At 49.2% G+C, this 25,666-nt stretch overlaps 13 protein-coding genes across 13 annotated transcripts; 4 read left to right on the forward strand and 9 right to left on the reverse strand.

Moving 5' to 3' along the window:
• Positions 1 to 82: 82 nt before the first annotated feature.
• Positions 83 to 1,471, reverse strand: N7519_009580 (FYV10 family protein; the record flags this gene model as incomplete). The annotated part of the gene is made up of 4 exons (XM_057296353.1): positions 83 to 514; positions 567 to 761; positions 821 to 1,209; positions 1,372 to 1,471. 4 exons carry the CDS (start codon positions 1,469 to 1,471, stop codon positions 83 to 85), a joined length of 1,116 nt encoding a protein of 371 aa, XP_057144235.1.
• Positions 1,472 to 2,033: 562 nt separating this feature from the next.
• On the reverse strand, positions 2,034 to 3,694 carry cbf5 (pseudouridine synthase CBF5; the record flags this gene model as incomplete). The annotated part of the gene is made up of 6 exons (XM_057296354.1): positions 2,034 to 2,330; positions 2,384 to 2,610; positions 2,674 to 3,098; positions 3,193 to 3,306; positions 3,374 to 3,530; positions 3,586 to 3,694. 6 exons carry the CDS (start codon positions 3,692 to 3,694, stop codon positions 2,034 to 2,036), a joined length of 1,329 nt encoding a protein of 442 aa, XP_057144236.1.
• Positions 3,695 to 4,120: 426 nt separating this feature from the next.
• Positions 4,121 to 5,428, reverse strand: N7519_009582 (uncharacterized protein; the record flags this gene model as incomplete). Its single annotated transcript, XM_057296355.1, has 5 exons — positions 4,121 to 4,548; positions 4,602 to 4,644; positions 5,017 to 5,102; positions 5,161 to 5,339; positions 5,394 to 5,428. The coding sequence occupies 5 exons, from the start codon at positions 5,426 to 5,428 to the stop codon at positions 4,121 to 4,123; spliced, it is 771 nt and encodes a 256-aa protein (XP_057144237.1).
• A 626-nt stretch (positions 5,429 to 6,054) lies between these two features.
• N7519_009583 (uncharacterized protein) lies at positions 6,055 to 6,876 on the reverse strand (the record flags this gene model as incomplete). The annotated part of the gene is made up of 1 exon (XM_057296356.1): positions 6,055 to 6,876. The coding sequence occupies one exon, from the start codon at positions 6,874 to 6,876 to the stop codon at positions 6,055 to 6,057; it is 822 nt and encodes a 273-aa protein (XP_057144238.1).
• A 261-nt stretch (positions 6,877 to 7,137) lies between these two features.
• Positions 7,138 to 8,154, forward strand: N7519_009584 (prephenate dehydratase PHA2; the record flags this gene model as incomplete). The annotated part of the gene is made up of 2 exons (XM_057296357.1): positions 7,138 to 7,191; positions 7,255 to 8,154. The coding sequence occupies 2 exons, from the start codon at positions 7,138 to 7,140 to the stop codon at positions 8,152 to 8,154; spliced, it is 954 nt and encodes a 317-aa protein (XP_057144239.1).
• Positions 8,155 to 8,506: 352 nt separating this feature from the next.
• N7519_009585 (translation termination factor eRF1) lies at positions 8,507 to 10,401 on the reverse strand (the record flags this gene model as incomplete). The annotated part of the gene is made up of 6 exons (XM_057296358.1): positions 8,507 to 8,652; positions 8,710 to 8,859; positions 8,934 to 9,690; positions 9,745 to 10,116; positions 10,177 to 10,226; positions 10,281 to 10,401. The coding sequence occupies 6 exons, from the start codon at positions 10,399 to 10,401 to the stop codon at positions 8,507 to 8,509; spliced, it is 1,596 nt and encodes a 531-aa protein (XP_057144240.1).
• Positions 10,402 to 11,402: 1,001 nt separating this feature from the next.
• Positions 11,403 to 13,545, forward strand: N7519_009586 (putative transporter; the record flags this gene model as incomplete). Its single annotated transcript, XM_057296359.1, is given in 7 exon segments — positions 11,403 to 11,554; positions 11,608 to 12,366; positions 12,380 to 12,579; positions 12,630 to 12,758; positions 12,811 to 12,908; positions 12,959 to 13,125; positions 13,176 to 13,545. 7 exon segments carry the CDS (start codon positions 11,403 to 11,405, stop codon positions 13,543 to 13,545), a joined length of 1,875 nt encoding a protein of 624 aa, XP_057144241.1.
• A 58-nt stretch (positions 13,546 to 13,603) lies between these two features.
• N7519_009587 (25S rRNA (adenine2142-N1)-methyltransferase) lies at positions 13,604 to 14,455 on the reverse strand (the record flags this gene model as incomplete). The annotated part of the gene is made up of 1 exon (XM_057296360.1): positions 13,604 to 14,455. The coding sequence occupies one exon, from the start codon at positions 14,453 to 14,455 to the stop codon at positions 13,604 to 13,606; it is 852 nt and encodes a 283-aa protein (XP_057144242.1).
• Positions 14,456 to 14,822: 367 nt separating this feature from the next.
• Positions 14,823 to 15,719, forward strand: N7519_009588 (60S ribosomal protein uL23; the record flags this gene model as incomplete). The annotated part of the gene is made up of 4 exons (XM_057296361.1): positions 14,823 to 14,847; positions 15,165 to 15,214; positions 15,287 to 15,573; positions 15,632 to 15,719. 4 exons carry the CDS (start codon positions 14,823 to 14,825, stop codon positions 15,717 to 15,719), a joined length of 450 nt encoding a protein of 149 aa, XP_057144243.1.
• Positions 15,720 to 16,494: 775 nt separating this feature from the next.
• N7519_009589 (Tim10/DDP family zinc finger protein) lies at positions 16,495 to 16,903 on the reverse strand (the record flags this gene model as incomplete). Its single annotated transcript, XM_057296362.1, has 2 exons — positions 16,495 to 16,670; positions 16,804 to 16,903. The coding sequence occupies 2 exons, from the start codon at positions 16,901 to 16,903 to the stop codon at positions 16,495 to 16,497; spliced, it is 276 nt and encodes a 91-aa protein (XP_057144244.1).
• A 290-nt stretch (positions 16,904 to 17,193) lies between these two features.
• On the forward strand, positions 17,194 to 17,767 carry N7519_009590 (BUD31 family protein; the record flags this gene model as incomplete). Its single annotated transcript, XM_057296363.1, has 3 exons — positions 17,194 to 17,365; positions 17,435 to 17,565; positions 17,624 to 17,767. 3 exons carry the CDS (start codon positions 17,194 to 17,196, stop codon positions 17,765 to 17,767), a joined length of 447 nt encoding a protein of 148 aa, XP_057144245.1.
• A 650-nt stretch (positions 17,768 to 18,417) lies between these two features.
• N7519_009591 (forkhead box transcription factor) lies at positions 18,418 to 20,524 on the reverse strand (the record flags this gene model as incomplete). The annotated part of the gene is made up of 2 exons (XM_057296364.1): positions 18,418 to 19,644; positions 19,685 to 20,524. 2 exons carry the CDS (start codon positions 20,522 to 20,524, stop codon positions 18,418 to 18,420), a joined length of 2,067 nt encoding a protein of 688 aa, XP_057144246.1.
• Positions 20,525 to 22,854: 2,330 nt separating this feature from the next.
• N7519_009592 (aspartate kinase) lies at positions 22,855 to 24,635 on the reverse strand (the record flags this gene model as incomplete). The annotated part of the gene is made up of 4 exons (XM_057296365.1): positions 22,855 to 22,952; positions 23,051 to 24,300; positions 24,376 to 24,456; positions 24,508 to 24,635. 4 exons carry the CDS (start codon positions 24,633 to 24,635, stop codon positions 22,855 to 22,857), a joined length of 1,557 nt encoding a protein of 518 aa, XP_057144247.1.
• Between the last annotated feature and the right edge of the window lie 1,031 nt (positions 24,636 to 25,666).

Raw genomic sequence — 25,666 nt, forward strand, 5'->3', positions numbered from 1 at the left:
TGTATTATAGTATCATGTTTATAATAAAACTGTATATATTGAGTTGTAGCTCGTTTCATTCCCGGTAAATGCCTGCCCAAGTTCACATAATGTACACTTTCTTCATCTCGCCCTCGTGGAAAACCTCTCCTGTTGTTGGGTCTTTGACGTTGCCTGGTCCTACTGAACCCATCTTCCGGCTGATCTCCATCAGTCTTTGCTTCCCGTAGACTCGGCCGTTTGGTAGAACTATTGGGTCGCTTTCCACGTAGCTCTTTGAGTGGTGGGCGTATGGCATTTTGCGTGCAAGCTCATTCAGTTCTGTTGAGCAGATAGGACACACAGATGTCGACGTTGACTGTGAGTTTGAGCTGGACGATGTATACGCTGAATGGCACAGAGGTGTTTTAAGAGCTGAAAGTCCTGCGGAAAGTGCAATATGTAATAATGGTTGTGACGGCAGTGAAAGCAGTTCATGGTGAGTCTGGATAAAAAGTTGCGCAAGAAACCTCCAGCGGTCCAACGCAAAGAGAGACTGTACTACATCAGCAAAAACACCACTAATCAAGTACGGATGTTTGGCTTACTTTGTAAGGCTCGGCTCTTGTATCCTGTGTGAAAACCAGTAATCCGGCGGCCCGCATAATCTCGGAATTCTGAGATTGATGGTTCGGTATGAGGTATTTCTTCGCATGAATTATTGCCTCAATCTTCTTAGACCTGTCTTGTGTCCGGACCATCTCGATGTATTGCTGCAGCCGGAGTTCGAATTCGAGATTATGCTTCATGAGCGTTGGGTTAGCTGAAAGCTCCAAGGCAACAAGAATCAATTCCAACTCACCTGGCTCTTCTTCAGTGCAGCTTTATTCTCTCCGCACCACTGCAATGCCTCCTTGGTTTCCCCGCGCCGTAAGCTATCCACAACTCGTTGACACTGCGTGAATACACCGAGATCCACGAGTTCCTCCACTCCCCTATCCTGGGCCAGCTGCTTCGCACTTTCAGAGTAACCCGAACGCAGCATATGGTCAACCAGTAAGCGGTCCAGCCGTACCCTTGACCACTGGTCGTACTTGACATCGGCTAGGCTCGGGATCTTATGCAGTGTCTCCAGGTGCTGAATGCGCTTTCGAGATTGGTTGTGGATTTTCTTCTCTTCCTCCTGCAGACTTTCCATTTTCTTTTGAGACCTTGCATTCTGGATATCATTGCGTCGAGTGCGGCGAGGGTCTGGTCGGGGGCTTGGGTGTTGGAGAGTGAGGCGGCGGCGGTCTCTTTGATTGCGGGGATGATATATTCTTTCTCTCGCTCGACAGCTCGTTGTACAGTTTTAAAATTTCTGCGGGCTAGTTCATGTGGTAGTCGAAGGAGTGGTTGGTCCTGTGTAAGTACCTCGATTAGGTCCCGCTTCGTCATGGAAGTGCGGAGTAATGATTACCAGGATGATGTGGCTCTCCGGGTTGAGCTTGGTGGATGTCAGCTCTGCTGCCATGGTGATGGTGCCTAAGTCTGTTTTGATCGTGGATCCGAGTCCGAAGGGTAATAGCGAGGATCACAGTCCAGACATGAAGTGGAGGGGAGGGAAATGCGGAGAGAACATGCAGTCACGAGATCCACATCGAGGACAAGCATTGACCGCCTCCATTTGCGGTTATACCACACGATTCTACAGTCTTTTGGATATTCTCACTGATAGAATTCCATTGAAAGGCGTATTGAACAAGATGCTAAGAGAAGAAGGTTGTCGTGGCAGAGACTATCACATTGTAAAGTCAATCCAATTCAATCGAAATATATATATAGCCAAGATACCTACATAACCTTACATAAACTTAGGAAGCAGCATTACGGACAACCTTGGAAAGCAAGCAACTGGTACATGTACATGATTCACTTACTAGCGTTACTCAGATTTATAAGAATGGTAGATTCAACAGATAGGCAGCCTTCAATATGAAACTCTGGAATAGAACAAATTTCCCTTTTGACCCAAGACTCCGGAAATAGCAAAATATGGTACAGGAAAGGGACCTGACGGCCTTCCTGGAGTGCATCTAGTCGCTGTCATCGCTATCATCCTGCTTGGACTTCCGGCGCTCCTTCTTCTCCTTCTTCTCCTTCTTCTTCTTCTTGGCCTCGGCCTTCCTCTCGGCCGTCTCGCCGTCGCGCTTGCGTTTCTTGTCTTCGACCTCCTCCTTCACGGGCTCGGGGGATTCAGCCTTAGGGGCCTCGGTCTCGGTCTTAGTCTCGGCGGAGGGCGCAACAGCAGCGGTTCCGGTAATAGGAAGGTTAAAGTCCTTGTACTCGCTCTTCCACTGAGCGGGGGTGGCGTCGTTGGGGCGACCGTATTTCTGAGATCAAAGTTAGTATGTTGTATGAAAGCGAAGGCTGTTCAGCCACTTACATCGAGAGTTCCTGCAGTCTTCATCTTCTTCTTCTCAAGGGCAGTGGGTCCCAAGCCCCAGCGGCGAGGGTAGAGGTCACGCTCCATGATGCAACGCTTGACCTTGGCAACAACGCCGTGGTCGCAGGTAGTGAGCTCGACAGTGGACATCTGAGCGATACCAATGGCGATAGCCTCACCCTTGGTGGTCATGAGGACAACCTCCTCGTGGCACTCAATACCGGCCTCTGAAAAAAAAAAAAACCATTAGTACTGATCGGAAAAAGACTCGGGGGGAAAAGGTCACATACCGTAGCGGAGAAGACCAGGAATCATGAGCTTGGCACCGTAGCAGACGGCGTTGACAGCGCTGTCCTTGACGACGATACGCTTGTAGCCAGTGAGCAGAGACTCCAGAGGACTGATGACCTTGCGGAGGTAGGACTCGTCGCGGTTGTTGTCGTAGACCCATTGGGCGTCCATAACATCGTGCAGAGTAACCATACCCTCGCCCTCGCCCATGGCTCCAGAACGAACACGGCGAAGTTCCTGCATGTGGGCGCCGACACCGAGGAGAAGACCCAGGTGGACACAGAGGGTACGGATGTAGGTACCAGCCTCACAGCTGACCCAGAAGACACCGAGGTGGCGCTCGTTGTCGAACTCGTAGTTCTTGCTCTCGTGAATGGTACGGATACGGAGCTGGCGCTTGACGGCAGAGATAAGAGGGGGGGCGCTGGAAGAGCGCACCGGTCAAGGTCTCCAGAGCGCGGACGAATTGGGCCTCGCCACCGGGGATCTTGTCGTGGAGACGGATCACACAGACATACTCCTTACCGGCACCCTGCTGGGACTTGACCAGGCGGGTGGCACGGTCAATGCAGACGATCAAACAACCGGTGACCTTGGGATCAAGGGTACCACTGTGACCAGTCTTCTCGGATCTATAGAGAGTAAAATGGTCAGCAAGTGTGTGAAACCATTGAGAGGATCTGGTGGATTTTGATTTACCTAAGGATCCGCTTCATCCAAGCCACGACTTCATGACTGGAAGGGTTGGACGGCTTGTCAAGGTTGATGACACCGGAGCTGATGTAGGACTTCAGGTCACGGCTCAGGGGAGAGGAGCCAGCAGGGATAGGGGTGAAGTGACCGGTCCGAACGAGCACTACAAAAAAAGTCAATGTCGGCTGGTCAAACTGGAGTTTTAAGGACAAGCATACGCTTTTCATAGTTCTTAAGCAGAAGCGGCCAATCCGATGTATCAACGGAAGGAACGGACGCTTCAGGCTTGATGGCGTAGTCCATCTCCGAGGTCTTGACGACTGCCATTTTGTTGGTTGTCGTTGAAGGATGCGCGGTGAAAACCCCGAAAATTTGTCGAAGGAAATTTTGCGAGTGCGGCAGCTCCAGTGCCAAAAGCGGTTTAGCGCCTGGAGAAGTATCACGTGATTTGGAGTTCTCGACTTTTTACGCCTCCGATTCCAAAGGACTTCAAATCTTTGGGACGTTTTGCTAATAATATAGATTATTTGAGAACAAGCTAATTGGTACAATAAACATGCTCAAAGATTATTAACTATGGGGTTCACAAATCTGTATTTGTGGCCAAAGAATGACCGAAACCATGTTCTTGTCAATTATCACTACCACAAGTCCATGTGACTTATGGGCACAATGAATGCTGAAACGTCTGTCACATGCAGAGCATCTCCCTTGCAGGGCGGCAATGGGCGCAGGGCATGTATGGCTCTCCATTTAGCCAAGTCTCCGGCCAGCGCCTCTGCCATTCCAAGAACTCGAAGAGGTCCAGCTGCCCCAGGTTGATCCTGATGCTGACGCTGACGAGGGTTGCCCGGCTGGCCTTGGTGCGCGGCTCGCAGTTCCATATCCTCGGTATCCGCTGTTGGGGTCATGTTCGGTAAAGTACCTCTCCACGAAGCCGGGGACAGTGATAAAGTTTCTCCCACCGCCGAAAGTCGGGTAGATGCGTGTGAGAAAATCATAAGTATGGGCAGCCAGGATTCCCATGCTTTCTACCAGCGCGGCATCCCATCCGTTCGACACCATGGTGACGAGAAGCATTGCATATGGCAGAAATACGACCGGGATATCGATGAACCAGAATCTTGTCTTGGTTCCTCGGTTCGTCTGGGAAAAGGTGTAGACGAAAGCCATGGTCAAAGCTGATTTCAAGTCAGTGTCTGTCTGAGGATTGAGCCAAGTACGGCAAGCTTACGTGACAGAAGGATAGCCGCTCCCAGATAACCACCTGCAGTGAGCTTGGGAAAGTTAGCAAATTTGGAAGAGATATATTGGACTACCAGGACGGCGAGTAAAATAGGATGTAGATGGTATTGGAAAAGAATAGATGATGTATATAGAAATGTAGGGCACCTCCGATACTGACGCGATATGAAATCACACCAGTGAGCTCGAAGGAAATCCCACCATGCCCACACCTGCACAACACCTGTATTTTGCGAATTATGATGGTGTTGCACAGATGCAGGGGTGCTTTCCCTCGCCTTCAGGAACCGATTCAGCTAGATTTCGAAGCTGGTCGGGCAGTTATAGCGAGGGATTTGGATATGGACGCGAGCGTAGATGAAAAAGAGAAAGAAAGAAAAAGCAGACTCTACTGAGTCACTTACCATGATGCTGAAAGCTACAAATAGGAGATAAATGAGGAACTCTCCAGGGGCCATGCTCCTCTCCGCAGCACTGCCATAGCGGTACACTATCGGTACATTAGCACTCTGATCAGACCAGGCCAATGTGATACCGAGGCATCGTACTGATATAAAGATCAAAGAGGAAACCTAGTTTCGGTCCGGTTAGTAGAAATGGGGTGACCAGCCGGTAGATCTGCGGGCGCCATGAGAATATCAAGCTCGGCAAGAATGGTGCCCAATAGAAGCTCAATAAGCCGCCATACATCAAAGCGGATTGAACCAGAGTCAAGGCTGTGAGAGTCCTGGATGACAAGTCAGTAACCAGAGCTTGAGATCGGCAAATAGGACCTGCATACCTAGTGACCGGGGGAGCCGCCCAGAAGACATCCATCTTGAAAAGAACAAGATGTGAGATGGTTAATTGATCACGGCTTCGAACATTACAACCGCTCACAAAATAGCCAAATTACTGTGTGGTTGAAGAAAGAAAGAGAAGGACAGGTGGAAAGAAAAAGGTGTGCAAATCTGGCTTCGGGGGAGTTTCTCCGATGTCCGTTGCTTACGTACTATATTGTATGGCCGGATTGTTCTATCTGCTTCGACAGCTTCACACCCTAGCTGTTATTATTAGTATTTGTCAAGTATAATCACTCAGGTGAGATGTTATTCAAACGTCATATCGCATGTAAATGTGCAGGTATAATTGGGTATATCATTGCAACCTCGTCCGTGCAGTACCCCGAACGGCCAACCCTCCATCTGGACCCTCAATCCACACATCCCAAGCCCCGGTGTCATTCTTAGGCTTGCCACAGATAACCAGCTCCTGTTCAACAAAAAGAGGTGCTATATTCTTATATTCAATATCACTGATGCAGAGATTCAATCTACTCAGCTGTTGCTGGAGCACGCTCAGCAGCAGCGTCAGCGTCAATGGACCATGCACTAAAAGATTTGGGTATCCCTCCTGGTTCTGGGTATAGCTCTTGTCAAGGTGGATGGAATGGGCATTGAAAGTCAACGCCGAGAATCGGAATAGCAGCGCTTTAGTAGGTATGAGGGCATGGCGGAACGTCGCACCGGAGGGAGCTTCATTGCGCCAGAATCATTAGCAAATTCGACATCATATTCAATGGCTGGTAGTATATTCTCACGTTTTACAGTCCTACCAGGCTTTCCGAACTGCGCTTTATCGGCCTCGATTTGGGCGCTGGTTTTTAGGCGCATGAAAATGAGGTCCCGGTTCTCAATTACTGAGGATTCTCCCGCATTGTCTTCGTTCTCTTTCCATATCCGGTCCCAAGTCTCCTCGGCTGTTTCTTGCTCAGCAACATTGCCAATGCGTCGTTCGATGGTGACGATCACTTTCTCGTCCCCTTCGCGGCCCTTCACCGTCACGTTGCGGATGGATTCTATGCAGACTGCGCGACTGCCATCCAGAGGCGGACTGCGCACAGGGAATCTTAGATTCCCACCCGCCCAAAGGCGCCGATTAAATGGTTCGCCCGGCGTGTGTAACGTATCTGTGCAGTCCGGGAGTAGTTGAGACAAGGTCACCTGCGGCGGGAAGTAGATTAAGTGGTGACCGACGGGAAGCGGGGACGGGTTCTGCAATGTCGGTAGAGTCGCATAATCAGAGGAATTTTGGGATTGTGGAAGGAGATCACGGAGCGTGAGGTTCAGAAGATGTGAAGGTTGGGGGTGTAGATAGTCGTAAGTCAACGGGAGCTTCCTTGTGGTCAGTTCATAATGCAAGCGCTCGGAGAGCGAGGAGTAAGTCCGACATGCATGACGCCCGCATCGCAAAGAGATTAGGGGTCGGAGTGGATTTGTCTTCATGAGAAAAGAGACAGACTGAATTGGACGATTATCAAATCGCAAGTTGACTTCCAAGGTTGAAGCAATAGACTCATCCGCGTTTGATTTGTTTGTCTGTCGCTCATTGCCTATGTCGGAACTGCCACAGCATCGGGATTCAGCCCACACCGCTCGGAGACCCGATGTCGCCTGTCGATGAGATGGCAAGCCCGACGATTTGATCTGATTCAAATAGGCTCAGCCCAATTGACAGGGAAAAGATCATCCCATACTTCAATCAAGATGGCTCCCTTGAAAGTTGCCTTCTTAGGGCCGCTGGGGTCCTTTTCGCATCAGGTACAAACTTTACCCCACATCCTTGCGAATGCGACTTAGTTTGATGATTGACCCCTGTTCTAGGCTGCTGCAGAGTCCTTTTGCAAACTATCCGCCGATCTACAACCTCAAGTCTCATTCCCAGATGCCTTCGCCGCGCTCCAAAAGAAAGAAGTTGACTACGCCGTGATTCCGTGCGAGAACTCGACCAATGGCTCTGTGATGCAGACATTAGACCTTTTGGCAGACCGGGATGGTTCATATAAAGACGTGAAAGTGTGCGGGGAATATTACTTGACAGTGCACCATTGCCTAATGGTGCGCAAGGGCACATACCCCGGTGGTTGGGCAGAATACGACGGCTCTATAACCAAGCTATACACACACCCGCAGGCATGGGGCCAGTGCGAAGCTTTCTTGACCAAATACTTCAAGGGCGTCGAGAGACAGGATGTCACGTCCACATCCAAGGCAGCGGAGATCGTCTCTAAGGAGACAACGGAACGGGGCGCTGCCATTGCCAATCGCTTCGCGGCAGAACAACACGGGACAGACCTGCTTGTGGAAAATATCGAGGACCGAGCAGACAATACTACCCGTTTCCTGATCTTCAGGAATGTGCTTGATGAGCGAACTGCGGAGTTCGAACTCGAGCAGCCGAACCCGCCTACATTGGAAGGCGAGCTTGCCCTTGAAACTACGCACAAGACTTTGATTTCTTTCACGATTGATCATTCATCTCCCGGTGCATTGGCAAATGCGCTGTTGATATTCAAGGCTCATGGCTTGAATCTTACAAGCATTAACACAAGGCCGAGTCTAAAGAAGCCTTGGCAGTATATCTTTTTCGTTGAGTGTGGAAGGACACCCTCGGATGAGAACAAAGAGGCAGTCCACAAGGCTCTCAATGATTTGCGTCAAGTCACTGAGACATGTAGGGACCTGGGGACCTGGAAAGATCAGCTAAGTGCAAGCAATGCTTGACTTGACTGGTTCTAATTGGAGACTCGCCTTGGTCTTTTGATCAAGAGCAACGCATTGATGATTTTGCAAACGCGCTGAAAGCGTCATGTCATATATGTTGAAGATATCTCGGTTTACTATACGAATAAATGAAATAAAAATGTACGCACTGTCGACGATATGGACAAAGTGTACACTGCAAGATGAAACAGGAAACTTAATAAACAATAAATAGCACCATCTATATCAACCCTTTCGGGTGCTTTTTTTCTTTTCAATAACGAGCAAATAATGAGCGAAGTACCAGAAAATGCCATTCAGAGATGAAACGACAGAATCGGCTGAGAAATAAAACAATCCAACGCCGTCCGGCTTACATAGAGTAAGCAGTGCAAGCAGCGGTGGATGACCAAACGTTGCAGATTACTGCACCCAACCTTTCAAATTGCAATTTAAACCTCATCTTCATCTCAGACACTGAGGTGACCTCAGTGTGCGTACCTTGGAGCTTGGACGACACTGTATTCAAAACATTAGAGCTAATCCCCAAGTGATAAGGCTAGCTGGATGTCTCACCTCTGAGCAGCTTCAATGAGCGTGGACCAGGCCTTTTTTGGTTATCCTTTACGGATGCCTTGGTTCCATCGCGGGAGCCGCCTGCATGATCCACGGGGCGAGCCGTCAAAAGACTCGCCGCGGGAGCTTCTGGCCGTTCATCCTCGCTCTCTGCGAGGGGGCAATACCGTCAATCTGCAGAAGTTAGTATCAACATAAACACGAGAAACGAGAAGAAAACATACCGTCGTAGAACTCGTCATCATCGCTGAGATCAGCAAGCTGTTCGAAGTTGACCTTGTACCGGAGAATAGCACCGATACCACCGAAACCCTTGACGAACTGGTTTCCTTCGCCAGATCGGTCAGACACGAACTCCAGGTTGGCACCGAAGTCCTTGTAGGCCTCGGCAAGCCATTCGAGGAAAGAGCCCGATTCGACAACCTCCATATCCAACCCAGTTTCCTTGTCCTGGAAGAGGTCCTTCTGGGATTCCTGAAGCTTGTTCGTGTGGATAATAACCTGATTGCCTGCCGCGTTCTTCATGACCCAGCGAGTGATTTCCAAGTTCTCGTGGACGATCAAGATTTCAGCTGCACCAAGCTCCATTGCCTTGAGGGTATCTTCAATACCGTAGCAGACTCTGCCGGTGTCTTGGCTGATCTCCTGGAAGTACTGGCCAATAAGCTTCTTCTCCTGAACGAACTTGACGTTGCTCAGGGTCTCGCCAGCCAATTCAATGGCCTGGTTGAAACCGTTCTCGCCACCGTAGGAAACATCGACAACCTTGATAACCTTGGATTGCAGGCGACCGTCGAACAGGTCAGACTGGTTAAGATCGTTCTTGAAATCGGCGGAACCAGCCAACACCAGGCCGGCGACGTTGGGCTTGTCGTTGGTGATGTAGTTCTGAACAGCAAGTTCAGCGATCTTGCGCACGTAGTTGTGACGCTTTTCCTCACGGAGACGCGAGAAACGCAGAGCGGATTGACCACCACGGCCCTGTATGAAAATTAGTATGCATGAACATCGTACTCAATCACTTGGGGCACTCACGTGCTTCTTGGGCAGATCAACGGTCAGACGCTGAAGGATCTCACGAGTGTTGCCACTGAGAGTACCGAACAAAGTACCGTTACCGTCCATGACAATGAAACCGAACTTCTGATCAGCCTCGAGAAGCTCACTCAATGCTTCAGTGTGGAACTTGTTGTCACAAAGGTAGAGGGAGGTGTTGATGGGCTTGAACGGTTCGAAGTCGATGTTAATCTTGCGCTCCTTTCCTTCCGAGGTGATAATTTCACCACAGTACACGACCAGTCCATTGGGAGGGACCTTGTTGTAGAGCTTCAGACGCTGCTGAGTAGAGGTAATGGCCGACAGCACGGAAAGTCGGTTCACTCGAGATTTAATGTTGGAGGCGGTACCCTATTGTGCGATTAGGCGGCGTCCGGCGCAGACAGATCGGAGGGGGGGTTTTTTACGTACATACTCTTCAGCCAACATCTTGGCTGCTCTGCTAATCTGATCCTTGGGGGCTAAATTGACATGTTAGCGGCGACAGTAAGTGGCGGAGGGCAGTGATAGCGTACGGATAATGAGCGAAATCATAGAGGTTCCATTTCCACGAGCGGATTCAAGACGCTTGATCAGCTTCTTGACCTTCCAGATCTCGATATTCTTCTCAGCTTCGTTCGGCGGAGGGGCACTCATCTTGGCGAGGCGACAGTTGATCAGGGGGGGAAAGTTATCGGAGGCCCTGCGGACGCCTGAAGATTCGGTCAGTAATGGGGGGCGGGAGTCGGCGAACAAAGATTTAGGCTTGCCTTTTTACACCTAAGATCAGTTAGTAGTTGCCGGAAAAAAAGAGTAAAAAGTGAACACTGGTATTTCTTTTTCTTTTATACTCATAGATTCAATAACGGAGAGTACATACCTTTACTGAATATGACGTTTAAAAGCGACAGCAAATTTCCTCGTGGGGTTGGACATACAAGTTTGTTCGAGGGGTCGGCTGGCACGCTGAGGTAAGCCAGGGCTACCCGTGACGTATCTGGTACTTGCCGGGTCATGGCCCAACAGCCGGGTGGCCAGGTACAGGTACATTTTCTTCTTTTCTGCAGGTCTACTATTTCCAAGGTTACTATATACTCCATGTTAAGCGTGGTAATAGGTGAGTATCCATGGATATCAATTCTAGAATTGGCATAGTATGCAAAAATTATGTCCAATGCATCTCTCTTACGTATTGGATTGTCATAAAAACATCCATGGATGTTTGGTCCTCAATTGAGAAAGTGACATCTATGTACGGAGTACATGTAGGTCCACGGGCGTACTAAAATGCATTATATAGAAAGCATAGAAGAAGAAATATTATCCACAACTATATATATCAAGTCTATCAATTCCAAATGCCCATTCAATTAGTCACGTAACCTTGGAAAAAATCTCTAGCTTATCAAATCTCTGTGATCCGCACCCCACATCTAGCGGAAGCTCTTTCGACGCTAAGCTCTTTTCAATATCGCAAGTTGTTTTCGCTTCTTATCTCTCTCTGGGAGCTATCTCCATGTGATAAGTGAGGGGAGACCTTTTTCCCTTTCCTTACTCTTGACTTCCGTTCCTGCCCTTCACCTCGGGACCCCCAAACTTGGAATCCTCATATATCACCAGGGTCACTGTTACTACCATTGTCTTGGTAACGGGAAAATATGTCAAGGGCCGAAAGAACAAACGAAGATCTCGACAATGAACCGGTCTATGGCTCACTGAGGATACCGGCTGCGGCACCAAGCTCCTACGATTATGGCCATCTGAATCGTGGGAGTCCGACGGCCGAGTCGGAGATCGGCGGTAGACAGAGGTACATGACTTCTGTTGTTCACAACCAGACCGTTAGCTAATTACTCTGCACAGGTCGTCGTCGTACTCAATTCGAGTCCGCCAAGCAGGAGGTCCCAACAGTATAGACAACTTTGCGCGGTCTTGGCAGAGAGCCGCGGCCTTCCCAGAGATCATCCCACGGCGGTCGTCGTTTGTCTCTGCGCACTCGGATGATGAGTTTGCCATTGCTACTGGCCAGGAATATGGGTCGAGAAGCTCCCCATCCTGGGGTCGACACTCGGATGTGGAACGGCCTCTGCTTCAGGGGGACTCGGACTCTGACCAGGATGACGGGGAAACACGAGCGCCGGAGTCATCCAAGAGGGCGCTTCCTAGTACTGGCCTACTTTCTTCGTCATTTGATAGAAGTTTTGCGAATTCGTATGGCACCATCTCCTCACGGATGAGCGAGTCGACGCGGAGACATGCGATTCAATTCCACCGAGAGCACCACCCCCAGGTGCATGTGGATGGGTTTGGAGATTCAGATCGGGGTCCATTGCTTATCAAGCATGTTCAACATGAAGATGGGACCGAGGAGGATATCATCGTTGGGCAATCCACCCTTCCGCAGACTATCTTCAACTCGGTTAATGTGTTAATTGGTATTGGTCTGTTGAGTCTTCCATTGGCGATGAAGCATGCCGGGTGGGTTTTGGGTTTGGTATTCCTTATCTTCTCGGCAGTTGCCACTTCCTACACAGCCAAAATTCTGGCTAAATGTCTGGATGTCGACCGGAGCGTTGTCACCTACGCTGATCTGGCTTACATCAGTTTTCGGGCAACATGCCCGTTTGATAACCAGTTTTCTCTTCTGCTTGGAACTTTTAGGAGCATGCGTTGCGCTGGTTGTGCTCTTTGCAGACAGTTTATATGCCCTTGTACCAGGATTGAGCATCCTCCAATGGAAGATCGTCTGTGGAGTTGTGCTACTTCCGCTCAACTTCCTGCCGCTACGATTCCTGAGTATCACCAGCATATTGGGTATAATTTCGTGCACATCAAGTAAGTCTTCTTCTGAGCTGGGATTGATAGATGGGACTGACACTCGAAAGTCGTGGTACTCATTTGCATCGATGGCTTTATCAAGCCAGATGCACCGGGCTCCTTGCGGCAGCCGGCGAATACATTCCTCTTCCCTGAAAACTGGGCTACTGTCCCTCTGAGTTTTGGTCTTATCATGTGTGAGTTCACAACCAAAAGGAATTGTGATCAGAATGCTAACCTGTTGAAAAGCACCATGGGGTGGCCACGGTGTCTTCCCTAACATCTACAGAGATATGAGGCACCCCCAGAAATACGGGAAGAGCCTTTGGGTGACCTATATTTTCACAGTAAGAAAATCAAGTGACTAGGATGAAGTTCGATTCTAATAACTTGACAGTTTGCTTTGGACTGCTCAATGGCGATCATTGGTTGGCTCATGTTTGGCGATATCATCCGCGACGAAGTCACTGCGAACATCCTCACCATCACCGAATACCCGCAGTCCCTATCCGTCTGTATTGTAGTCTTCATTTCGATCATCCCGCTCACGAAAGTGCCATTGAAGTGAGTCCAATGCCTTCATTGGTCCTCGGACACTGCTGACATGACCATAGTGCTCGGCCTCTTGTGGCCACATTTGAAGTTCTTTGCGGACTCGGAGGCGGCCATGTGCCTGCCGAAGACGGCTCGAAGACACTACAAAAAGTCTCACGCGCAATGGTCCGCGTTTTTGTAGTGGCCATGATTGTTATTTTGGCGATCGTCTTCCCGGCTTTCGACCGTATCATGGCTTTCTTGGGATCGTTCTTGTGCTTCACCATCTGTATTATCTTTCCTCTTGCTTTTTATCTCAAGATCTTTGGAAAGGAAATCGGTCGAGGTGAGTACATCCTTGATTGGATTCTGCTCATTGTCTCCTCGATATTGGCAGCCGTGGGGACTGTCTGGGCCTTCTTGCCACAAGACATGCTCTCTGCAAACTAGGCTCGGCCTGCAGCATTGTATATGGAGTATAATACGATTTCCTTTTGCACGCAGATAATCACTTCTTGTTGAGAATGACGGCGAAATTGTTTCTTGTTTTACCAGACCTCAACTCTTCCTTCTTAAAAGCCTTAGGCGCGTAGGTACCAGTGTGTTCCCAGAGATGAAAAACCAGCTTCGAAGTCCGCTTGCTTTGTGTTAGACGGAAGCCCAGGCAAGTCATGATCTCCCCCAGTCTTTCCTCGTTGAGGTAGCGCGAGTTGTCCACGCACGCGATAGGCAATACCATAAAAAGACTGGGCACAAGTTCAATAGGGCATCTCGACGTCAAGAATTTGACACAATGCTTGAGCATTTCGCCCCGTCCCGTAGCATCGGGAACATAGTTGAGTACCAATGACAGACTGATTATGTTGAAACGTTCATCATCACTAGAGGGCAAAGGTCGTTCCATGAAATCTTGCTTGAGGATCCCTGGCTCTTGGGAATTCAAATCGATCCGGGTGACATCCAATGCCGGGTGCGTAGAGCAGGCGTTTTTGGTGCTCAAAGCTCCAACCTCAAGGACCCGGAGCTTTGGAATCGCCTTGTTCCATTGCTTCAGTTGCGGCTTGATCCAGTCGATGAGGACTTTGCTGGAGTCCCCACCGCGGTCCATCGCCTGGCCTAGCTTACTGGCGATCTGATAGCTTTCGAGACCACCATTGGCCTCGATTTGAGCATCAATACTGCTGACTCGGGCTTCGTCCCCGGCGGCCAAAGCTTGAGCCCGGACTTTGAGCAGTCGATGGTGGGTTCGAATCAGAGTGCGGGTAGCCTTGGCTGAAAGAGCAGCGTCCTTGGACTTGACAATGCGTGGTCGACTATGCGACAACAACATCGGCCTCTTGGATCGTTTTTGGGGAGCCATGTCTTAATGATCGCGAAGAAAATTGAAAGATTGGAATGACAAATCTAGATATTAAGTGTATGTTATCTCTTCGGATCTCCCCGTGGGCCGAATATACAAAGAAGAGAGGAGGTCACTGGCACGCAAAGAAAAGCTGTTCAAGAAAATGAAAAGAGAGAGCCAAATACGATGTTAATTCTGATTGGACCAAAAAGTAACCATACCGTAAGGCGTTGTACTGATAAATACCAAAGATACTACACCCAGCGGACCGCAGGTCACCTGACCCACACACAGCACTAGGGTTTTCGCTAAGCGAAGACCACTCCAAATCCGTTCGACTTTTGACACTGCGACAATCCATCATCGACAGCGACCGACGACAGCCATGGCCCCCACCGACAACAAGACCGGTATGTTCAAATAACTATGCGCTCTTCCTATTGCGATCGCCGCCTTGCCAATTGTGAATTCGCCGTGTGGTCGTGGAGGAAGATATTCGGAATCAAAAATTTCGATATTTGGAGATCACCTCGAAACGAGCCGGAAACACCAGGACATCTCGCAGCTGTATCGCCATATGTCTACCGATATCAATTATGTGGCTCGACTTCAGAATCCTCGACCTACCACATCCACACCGGCAAATTCACAATGGCAATCTACGGACGAACTTTTTTTTTGGAATTTTTTTTTCTTGTTCACTAGGCTAACGAAGTATTCTCTACAGGCAAGAACAAGGCCAACGCCGCCGCCAAGGCGGTTGCCAAGGGCGCTTCGGTACGTAGCAAAAGATGAAGCAGACCAAAGAAACCCTTTTGGAGCCTATCGCTAACGCGGTTGTGGCAACAGCTTCACAAGTCCCGCAAGGTCCGCACCTCGTCCACCTTCCACCGCCCCAAGACCCTCCAGCTGTCGCGGTCCCCCAAGTACCCCCGTGTGTCCGTCAACCACGGCCCCGCTCTGGACTTCAACAAGATTGTTCTGTACCCCCTGAACACTGAGAGCGCCATGAAGAAGATCGAGGAGAACAACACCCTTGTCTTCATCGTCAACGTCAAGTCCAACAAGCGCCAGATCAAGCAGGCTCTTAAGAAGCTGTACGATGTTGACACCGTCAAGATCAACACTCTGATCCGGTATGTTCTACTTTCTTGGTTTATATAGGTGGATTGAAAGCTAACATGTATTCATTAGCCCTGACGGAACCAAGAAGGCCTTCGCCCGTCTCACCCCCGATGTCGATGCTCTTGACATTGCCGCCACCAAGTTGGCCATTGTCTAAGCGGGGAATGCTCGAAAAGGGATTTCTTAGGGTTTTGGCGAACTTTGTTTTACACTGCGGTGATGCTAAAATACCAGCCGGGCTGAATGATCAAAAAGAACATAACTTGTGAAAGTGAAATGCACGATTCCAGAAGAATCGCCGGACTTGTCGGTCCTGTAATGGCTAAGGCATGTTCCAGACCAGTAGTAGTGCGCCGTAATATTGTAGGTTTCTCTATTCTATGTTGATAGACACGACGTAAATGACCGAATGGTCTCAGTGCATTGAGACAAGAGCCAAGCTTGCCAATATTATACACCTGCTTTCTATGCCATACTTGGCCGAACATTTGCAGTTACCCAAGCTCCCATATAGTTTGCTATTCATACCCAGTTTACACGTAATAGCTCACTAATATAACATCCATGGATGGCCTTTACTGGATGTTTCCATCACCCTTCCTATAACCCAGGAGATGGTAGCATTGCAGCATAAGGAGACGATATACTTGCTCTACAACACCCCCAGGACTAAACAACATATATTATACAAGACAACATGGTTCATAAATTGACACACTAGTATACAAGTGAGGGTTCCACTCTCCGTCTATCCATCCATAAACCCCGAAATAAACCGTCCAACCGCCGTCCAAGGAGCAAAGTTAGGGCATGACAGGCTCCAACCCAATCAGTCTTTATGGACAGTGATTGATATCCATGGATATGCATCCATCCAGACAACGATCAGAAACAGCAATGGCAGAAACTGAGAACACAAGACAGATAATCGCTTAGTGACCGGGGCCGCCGCGCATGCTGTCCAGCTTCGACAGGATGGACAGACTGGTATCCATCCACCGGTCAACACAGTTCTGTGCACAAGCCTCCTCGGACTTATCGAGGGTACCGGAAGTGATCTTGCTGGTGATGCACTTCTCCCAGCACACTTCGTTCAGGTGATGGACAGCTGGAAGGGATAGATGTTAGCTATGTCTTGATTGTAGGGGTTAAAGGTATCAAGTATTAGGACCAGAACCCAAATGATATAAATCATGAAGTATAGATCCCGAATATGCCCGGATAGAAAGATGGACACTTACTCTGTTGAATGTTGGACTTCTGAGCCTCGTTGGTCAGGACCTGGTTGAGCTCCTTCTTGTCGCTCTCAGAGAGCTTGGTGAGATCGAGCTGTTGTTCCATAATGGCGGTATAGGGGATGCGAGTAGCAATTGAGGTGAAATGGAATATGGAGAATAAGATAGCAACAGGGCGATGGACGGTAGCTGGAGGATATATCCGCAATTCAAAATCAAAGGCGGTGGGCAGCGGCACAAAAATGACGCGCAGTTTTCCCTATCGATAGCAACTTGCTTCCTTCGTTTCTTTAACATAGAGAACACCCTGCTGAAACAGAGTCTGATCGAACACGATCTCTTTAAATATCGCATCGCATTTATTTCATTATCCTCGCCTGTAACATATCGCCCGCCATGCCTCCGATTCGCACTTCCCGCAATCGCAAACCGCCTCCCGCCGGCTTCGACGATATCGAAGATACCTTGCTGGAATTCAGCAACAAAATGAAGGATGCGGAAAACGCATCGCATGAAGGAAAGAAGAAATATGAAGTCCTCTGGCCGATATTCCAGATCAGCCATCAACGTACGAGTTGTCCCTCTCTACGACATCAAGAAATACGGTTATACTGATTATTGCTCCTCTTATTAACAGGCTCACGATACATCTACGACCTTTATTACGAGAAAGAAGCGATCTCGAAGGAGTTATATGATTTCCTGCTCAAGAACAAGTATGCCGATGCCAACTTGATTGCCAAGTGGAAGAAGCAGGGCTACGAGAAGGTTAGTTTGCCCTTGCGAGGACTTTTATTCAAAAAGTGGACTAACTGATTTTGCCTAGCTGTGTTGTCTGCGCTGTGTCCAAACGAAAGAGACGAATTTCAATTCCACGTGTATCTGCCGAGTGCCCAAGGCGCAGCTCAAGGAGGACCAGACGATTCAGTGTGTCAGCTGTGGCTGCAATGGCTGTGGAAGCAGCGACTAAAATAGAGGCTGAGGTTGGTCGGTGGCCAAAGGATTCTATTTTGGCCGGCGAGATAGTGGATTAACCACACATCCATTGGATAGGGCGTTTCGGTACTATGCATTTCTGTTTCCGTTTCTTCTTTTATTACTCTATATTGGATCCATTCATCGGGTCAATCAGATACCCTTCAAAGCTTGAATGGCACATGGAACAGTTTGATAAACAGACAAATAATGACTTTCAATTGCTAACTACATACATTATATCAAGTAACGCCGTCAATGTGTGTTCCAGTAGTTTCCCATAAAGATAGCCCCAACCCCGATATCCAAATCATAAAAACCATCGCTTGCATGTACATCTTAGCATCGTCATTAATGTCGTAACCAGGCCATCCGGGGCTCAGTGGAGGAAATGTCAGAACCGGCTCCATCAGCGCAGCCCAAAACTCCCAAAGAAAAACACCGCAAGACCTTAGAAATATCGCCGAGAACCAACTCCAGGATACAATCCAAAATCAAGTAACGGAGGTTGCGGGGCGACAAAAGCAGGAGGATAATAAGGGGATAGTAGGGAGACAATAAAAAGCAAATCGAACAAGACGGGTCTCCCAGAGACCACGACCTAAAAAACAAAAACAAAACAACAAATCATGGAGTGAGAGCATCTTAAAACAAGGTCGTATTGGTTCGGCCCATTTGTGGTCGATGAAGCGCCCTGGGCTTCAGGGTGTCATCCTTGCTCACGCCTCCAATCTTTTGGAAGCCTTGCAAGAGATCAACACCATCGACTTCACCTGAGCTGTCATTGCCCTCATCGAAGAGATGGAACGAGAAGAAATCTTCCTGGCCAGCATCTCCAAAGCGGCTCGTGTCTGGGAGCTTAGACGGCGACTCGGGGAAGATTGCGGACTTGGAACGGGACAACGAGGGCACACCCAGTCGGGTATTGATGTTCACCGAAGTAATGTCCGAAAGTACAGTGCTGCCACTGTCGTTTCGCGGGCGTTTGACTGAGCGCTTCTCGGGAGATCCGTAGGATATCTGTGCCGATCCAGGATCCGCGAAAACATCAAAGGAGGTATGGAAATGGTCATTAGGGGTGTAGGCCTCGTCCTGGAGATTGAAAGCCGGGCTCCAAGGAAGAGCATCCTCAGAAAGGCCTAAATGTTTGATAGGCGAGTTGACCATTTGCTGGATCTTTCGGCGATGGTTTCGCAAATTGGTATTTGGAGACACAGATGGTGGCGGCCTGGCAGGCTTCTTGAACTTGATGATAGGTGTCAACGGAGGCGGCTGCATGCTCACATACTGACTGCGGAGAGGCGATGAACCAATAGGTGGGTTGGGGTTTTTGCGAGCTGCTGGCTGACCAGGGCTAATATCGTGAGATGAGCTGCGCATGCGCGCAATCTCTTCTTCGGCACGGCCGCGCTTGATGCGCGGAGGCTCGATATCCAAATCAGATGTCAAGATATGCCCAGCCTTGTTAGGTCTGAGAGCTGATGACTCCAAGGAGGAGAAATAACCACTGTCATTCATAGTAATCGACTTGCGCTTGCGCGGGCGAGGCGCGGGGGTAGGGTTGGATTGCGTGGGGGTTGGAGGGGTACCCTGGCGGGCGAATCGGGGAGGAGCGATTGGAGGAGATGACCGAATAGCTGGCGGGGAAGAACGAGGCGCTGCGCGTGGGGCAGGCACCGGAGCAACTTCATCGGCATCATCTTGAAGAGCAGGGTCAGACGCAGGTAATGTAGCATCCGAAGACAAGTCATTTGGGGCCGGCCTGGGGGGTAGGCGCGTGATGAGGTGGCGCGTTATAAGCAGGCTGCGGTGGTACCATCCAGGTCGTGGTACTTGCAGTTTGCGACTGAGCAATAAGATCTCTCTGAGGCGCTGCAGGAAGAGGGAGGCTGGACATAGTGGCGCGGCGCACTTGCTTGTCTTTGAGGAATTGTGCCTCCATACCGGGCTCAATGGCCCAGTAGTTGCCCTTGCCAGGGTCATCCTTGGGTCGCTCTTGCTTAATGAATGCCTTGTTGAGACTGAGATTGTGTCGGATGCTATTCTGCCAACCCGGATCGCTATTTTTGTAGTATGAGAAGGTGTCGGAGATCCACTTGTAAATTTGCGCTAGCGTCAAGCGCCGGTTGGTGGCGCGCAAAATTGACATTCCGATCAAGGTAGCATAGCTGTACGGAGGCTTGGTGCCATCATCCTCCACTGGCGGCATATCGTGCGGTTCGGGCAGGTAAGCGACCGGCGCGTCGTCACGCTTTTGTTTCTTATTAGAGCGCTCTTTCAGCGGCGCAGCTTCCATGAGTGTGCGCTTCATCGGAAGTTTGGATTCATAAGACGGCTCTGGGAAGTCCGCGAAACTGTCATTGGATGGCTCTTCGGGAAGGTGGTTTTCTTTTGATGATTCGGTATTGATGCTGGAGAATGTGGTGAAGAGAGCAGAGTGTGGCATGGAGGTTGTAGAATAGAGGGGGAATGGCGCTTTCTTGGCTGGGGAGTCGGTAGTAAACATGGGAGGAGTAGGAGCAGATATGGGGATGAAACCGAGTTTTCCGTGCCGCGGATGCGAGCCCTGGGGGTGAAGTCCTTTTGTCGGTGATGGCCTGTGCGGGCCCGAGGACGGATGGGACGACGGGTTCTGAATGGGCTGGAGTGGTAGCGGTGAGGGTTGTAGACGGGGCTGCGATCTGATGATCTCCTGGGCTGATGGGGCTAGCACTGAGGAATAGTGTGCGCCCGTAGAACGCGTCGATCCCATAACCTAAACGATAGGGCACCAAGTGGCAATATCACCAGTCACCAGAGGGGACCATATGACGCGTAAACAAGACTTTGGGGAGAGCGCGACTGTTGAAAACAAGGCCTCCGGCCGAGTTTGCGACAACGAAGCGAGCCGTGTCTAGGTGTGATGAGACTGTGCAGAGAATTTCGATTGGGCCAATAGTACTCCGTAGATTGAGAAAGCCAACAACCTCAGGCCGTCATGCAGCTTAAGACAAGTTGGGCCACAAGGCGCTAGGCGTGACGCTTCCGAGCTGGGCGCGAATCAGGCCGCACAGATAACAGATGTGGATGAGATGTGGGATTTGGAAATGAAAAATAACCAAATATGGTACGGACTGCTGGAGCTGAGGATAGAGGATAAGGGATAGAGAGAGGATTGAGAAGACTGAGAAGATTGGAAAAGAGAAGAATACAGAGAGAAGTACAAGAAAAGATAGGCAGAAGACTCTTTGGTAGGGGAGTAAACCTTGGAAGAGACTGGGGCTCTGTGACAAAGGGAGAGAGATATCAAGCCCAGATACTTTTTTTTTCCTCTTCTCAATTTCTTCTGTATGAACCCTTGGAACCCTTGGAAGATACTAAATCATTATTATAGAATTCTAGAAATGTTCAATTTTTCTCAGAGCAGAAGAAAGGCGGGGGGGAGGAGAGGGAGGGAGATCGAAGATGGAGTGAAGATAGTGCGATAAATACATGTAATGTATGGTCATCTTTTAGACGCGTCACGCGTTTTACTATGGAAGGTGGGGCATATCGGGTTGGTATTATTGGTATTATCAATTCATATCTTACCAAAGGGGGTCCCCTCCCTTGCTCACATTTTCTAGCGCCGATCTGATCCACCGAGGATGAACGGAGTATGTATGTCAGGTCACTATTGCGATTATTGATTATATTGTAACTATATATGGTATATTGGAAGTATACAGGAATACCTATCTTTAGGTCTTAGGATACAATACACAAGCTGTTTCTAAAGAGGATATCGTACAATATAGTCCTGCAAGTATGACACCACCCAATCTAGACCGAGACAATGCCAGATACTATTCTTCAATCCCAGCATTGGGCCAATTGGCCCGGTTATCCCGGTATGTGGACATGTCGATGTAACTCTGAAACGGTCGCTGCTTTTCACCCCCTTGTTTCTCTGCTGCCATGGAGGATCTCCGAACGCCCTTGACGAGTGGCCAATTGCTCTCGGGTGCCTTCAGGGCCAATCGATCTTCCAAGCCTGCATCGTACAACATATGCCCCGCTCACTTTCCTGCAGGTGCCGGAACCTAATAATCAGAACCCCGTACAGAATATGGAGTAGACTATAGAGTACTCCGTAGGAGCACAGAGCAATGATTTGGAACTAGAATCGGGGATCTATTTGAATCTAGGGGAGATCCATAGTATCTTTCCCTATACTCCGTACCCTTGCTTGTACATCAGAGACCCCATGTAACAGATTCATGCACTTACTCCGTACTCCGTACCTAGATCGTTGGACGTACCAACGTACCATATTCCCTCTGCCGAGACTTCCCTTTCTGGCCATTTTTATAAGGGCGCTCAGAGCCGTAGATCTTTCCCGCCAATATGGTAACACTCGTCCATTCTCAATCCTTTGCAGAATTCAGCAATGTAATGCCTCTCGCTTAACTACACAAGCATTATGCACTCTACCACAAATACCCAGAAGTAACTACCAGGAGAGAAGAGGGTAGTAGCAAGGAAGCGGATCTAAGTTAAGGAGCTGGGCCACTACCACAGGAATTCGCAGATAACCCGACAGTAACACTGGATTTAGCGGCCTCCGAATCTCAATCGAAGGTAGAAAGATAAGTTAGGTGCGTCCCGTCAAAGGCAATGCTATAACTAGTAACGACAGATTACAGTCATTGATGGTCACCATCAGGTCAAGAAGATAAATGGAGTATAATCACTTTCAGGGGGCGAAAAGAGGGGTGAGTATGTACCAGAATGGAACCGCACTGAGAAGAAGAAATCTGATATATAAGATGTAGGTTGAATGTCAGAACATGTAGAGGAATTATTCCTCATGAAACGTTTGAAACGTTTGTTTCATGGCTTCTCTAGACCGAAAATAAAAAGAACTGGGAAAAAATGGAAGACAACGCCAAGTCCATGCACAAAAAAAGAAAGCCTATGCTCGGTTTTCCCAACAAAAGTCGTGGCCCCCTGTCTTGACAGGCTTCGACTTCGGGTGGATGCATAACTTTTTTCTATCACAAATAAAACCCAAGGGATATCTTAAACAACAATGACTTTTTGCTCGATGCAAATGAGGGACGTTTAGTCCAAGAAGGTGAACATGCTCGTATGGATGATATTCAGGGCACGGTCGGCGTCTCGTTCTTCAATAACGCAGGAGATATTGATTTCACTTGCACCTGCGAGGGGGAAAGGAAGATCCAATTAGCCCAGTCAAGGGTACAGAGGTAGAGCGAGGGGGCGCGGGAGGAGTGGGGATCTGCAATTATTTACTCACCTTGCGAAATCATCTCGATATTCACGCTGTTTTCCCCGAGAGTGGTGAACATACGCCCTGCGACACCGATCATATTCTTCATCTGCTTGCCCACCAAACTGAGAATGGCCATCTCAGGGATAATGTCCACAGTTCCGTATCTCTTCAGGTCGTTCAATGCCCCCTGGAGATCATCGTCAATGACCTGATACTCATCTCGTCCATTTCCATTCAAAAGGGGCATCTCCGAGTGAAGTGCCAAGGACACGTGGACCTCACTGGTCGAGATCAGATCAATGGATAGACGCCACTTGTCCAATACGGAGAAAATGCCGGCGAAGAAACCATGGGAGAGCGACCGCTTGTTGGAATGCACGTTGATCACCAGGATATTATGCTTGATAGTGACTGCGGTCGGACGTTTCGGTGTATTCGCAAGACTGGGGCTCCGGGTCCGGAACAGACGTGGGTCATGTCCTGGTGTGGTTCTCTCCAGTTCGGCCACAGAGTCAGGGAAGATAATAGTGCCTTCGTTCTTTGGGTTCATGACGTTCTTGATGCGAATAGGGATCCTTGCGCGAATGACTTGCTCCATGGTGAACGGATGAATGACTTCGGATCCATAGAAAGTCAATTCAGCGGCTTCAGCGGGAGTGATGGCCGGGAGCAGATGAGCCGTTGGCACTTTACGCGGGTCTGCGGTAAAGATACCATCCACCTCCTTCCACACCTGCAGCTCCTGCGCGCGAGTTCCGACTGCGACAAAGGCGGCGCAGAGGTCGGTATATCCACGACCAATCTGATCGAGCAGACCACCGGGAATGGTACCAAAGTACCCAGTCATCACAGGTACTCGATGTCCGCAGGCTTCGACTTTGCTGCCGAAAGCTGCTGCCAGGGTATTATAAAAGTCCTGGTCCAAGCCATGGGGACCGATGGGGAAATCAATGATTTCTGCAAGATCCACATACTGCGAATCAACCCCGCGGTCTTGTAGTAGAGCGGCCATGAGCCGACAGCTCAGCTTTTCGCCGGTACTCATCACCTTGTCCACACAGCGCGCACTGATCTCCCCCAGGGTCTGAGCCGCCTCAAGGAACTTGAGTACTCGTTCGCATTCTCCGGTGATGTCCGCAATCACTTGATCTCTTATTTCGACCGACTTCAATTCTTCCTGGGCGACTTGGACATGCTCCAGACGAACAGCTTCCACCAACGTCAGATATTGCCGCGAACGAGGATTTTCAGCGTCTCTTGCTGCCCGCAATAGCCTGTTCCAAAGGAATTGGTATTAGTATATTGATACCCCAATCACGGTATTGCTCAAGGGTATTGTGATGACTCACCGGTTGGTGGTACCTTCAGCTTTTGTAGAACTGCTCCTCGCAGAACATACGACGGCAACTCTGTTGTTCACAAGGCTGGGTCTGTGAGAGTGTCAGTCTCCATCAAGTTGAAATCGAGGAAATGCGTCATACTCGACCACCTGCTCAATGATATTCCGCGCGAACTTGCCCACACTAGTGCCGCCGAATTTCTGCACGACCCAGCTGCTGTGGGCCTGCGCGGTCACTGGCAAATTTGAATCAAGAATTGTGGTAGCCATAGTCCAAGCCAAGATAAGTAAAGACAGTGTACAATGTAATGCAAGGGAGTACCCAGGTGAGAAGTGGTTTTGGAGGGGAAACCGGCGAAAGCGGAGACCATTGGGGCCGCTTCGGGCTGCATATTTTTTTTTTTTGTGACTCAATTGGCAATAGAGTTATGCAAATGGAGACCGCCTGCCTGTTCCGACCAGGAACCAACGATGTCGGAGGCCCCACCAATCACGCCATTTTCATATGAAATGCCCCTCATTGGACCTTATCGGGATCAAATGTTCTTCCGGAGTATAAAACCGCAGCCCAGGTGGTATCCATCTGCATTGCATCCCAACATTGATTCCCAACATTGATTCATTTGGCTTGTTCTAGCACCAGGAAACTACTGTGCTTTAAAGACATTGTATCAAGTCTGTTGGAAGAGTATTAACGACAGTAGCTCCATCCATTTCCATTCCGAGCTGTGGATGATTGACTAGTAAGCAAATGCAGCTTCAAGGTTTTCCGCCTTGAGCTAAGCAAAATAGGGCCAATTGATGCATTCCGGATTGAAGACGCAAAGCTAAATTATAGTCGACGTAAATAGGCTGTTTTGGGCGTCTCGAAGTAGGTTAGATCCTCTTCTTACAACGGGTAAACCAAGCGCTGGCCCGTCGAGCCGATCTCTACCCGCTTGAAATAGTTAGTGGGGACTAAACTACGTCGAACATCGTACATCGTAGAGGATCGGCAAAATACGAGCGAGCGCTAATCAGTGTAGATGTATGGAGTACTCCGTACGGGGTATGGGGTACAATGTTATGTACGAAATAAGCACGCGTGTCTCTTAGTAAGTGCCTACGATAGTCTGACGAGTAATAGTGGCAAGTGTTGAATTTTTTTCGCTTTGCAGAAGATTTGATGATTTACCAGCGGCGACAAGAAAGATGACGGGTTAGTATTAGGGCTCGATCATTGACTTTTTAGCACTAGTTCAATGAGATGGTAGAATGGAACGTCTTGGATTTCAGTTGCCTTTGTGACGATGCGGATCATC

Source organism: Penicillium mononematosum, assembly GCF_028829835.1.
Source record: "Penicillium mononematosum strain IBT 11891 chromosome Unknown utg000005l:1.0-9366267.0:1.0-9372171.0, whole genome shotgun sequence".
NCBI classification, from domain to species: Eukaryota; Fungi; Ascomycota; class Eurotiomycetes; order Eurotiales; family Aspergillaceae; genus Penicillium; species Penicillium mononematosum.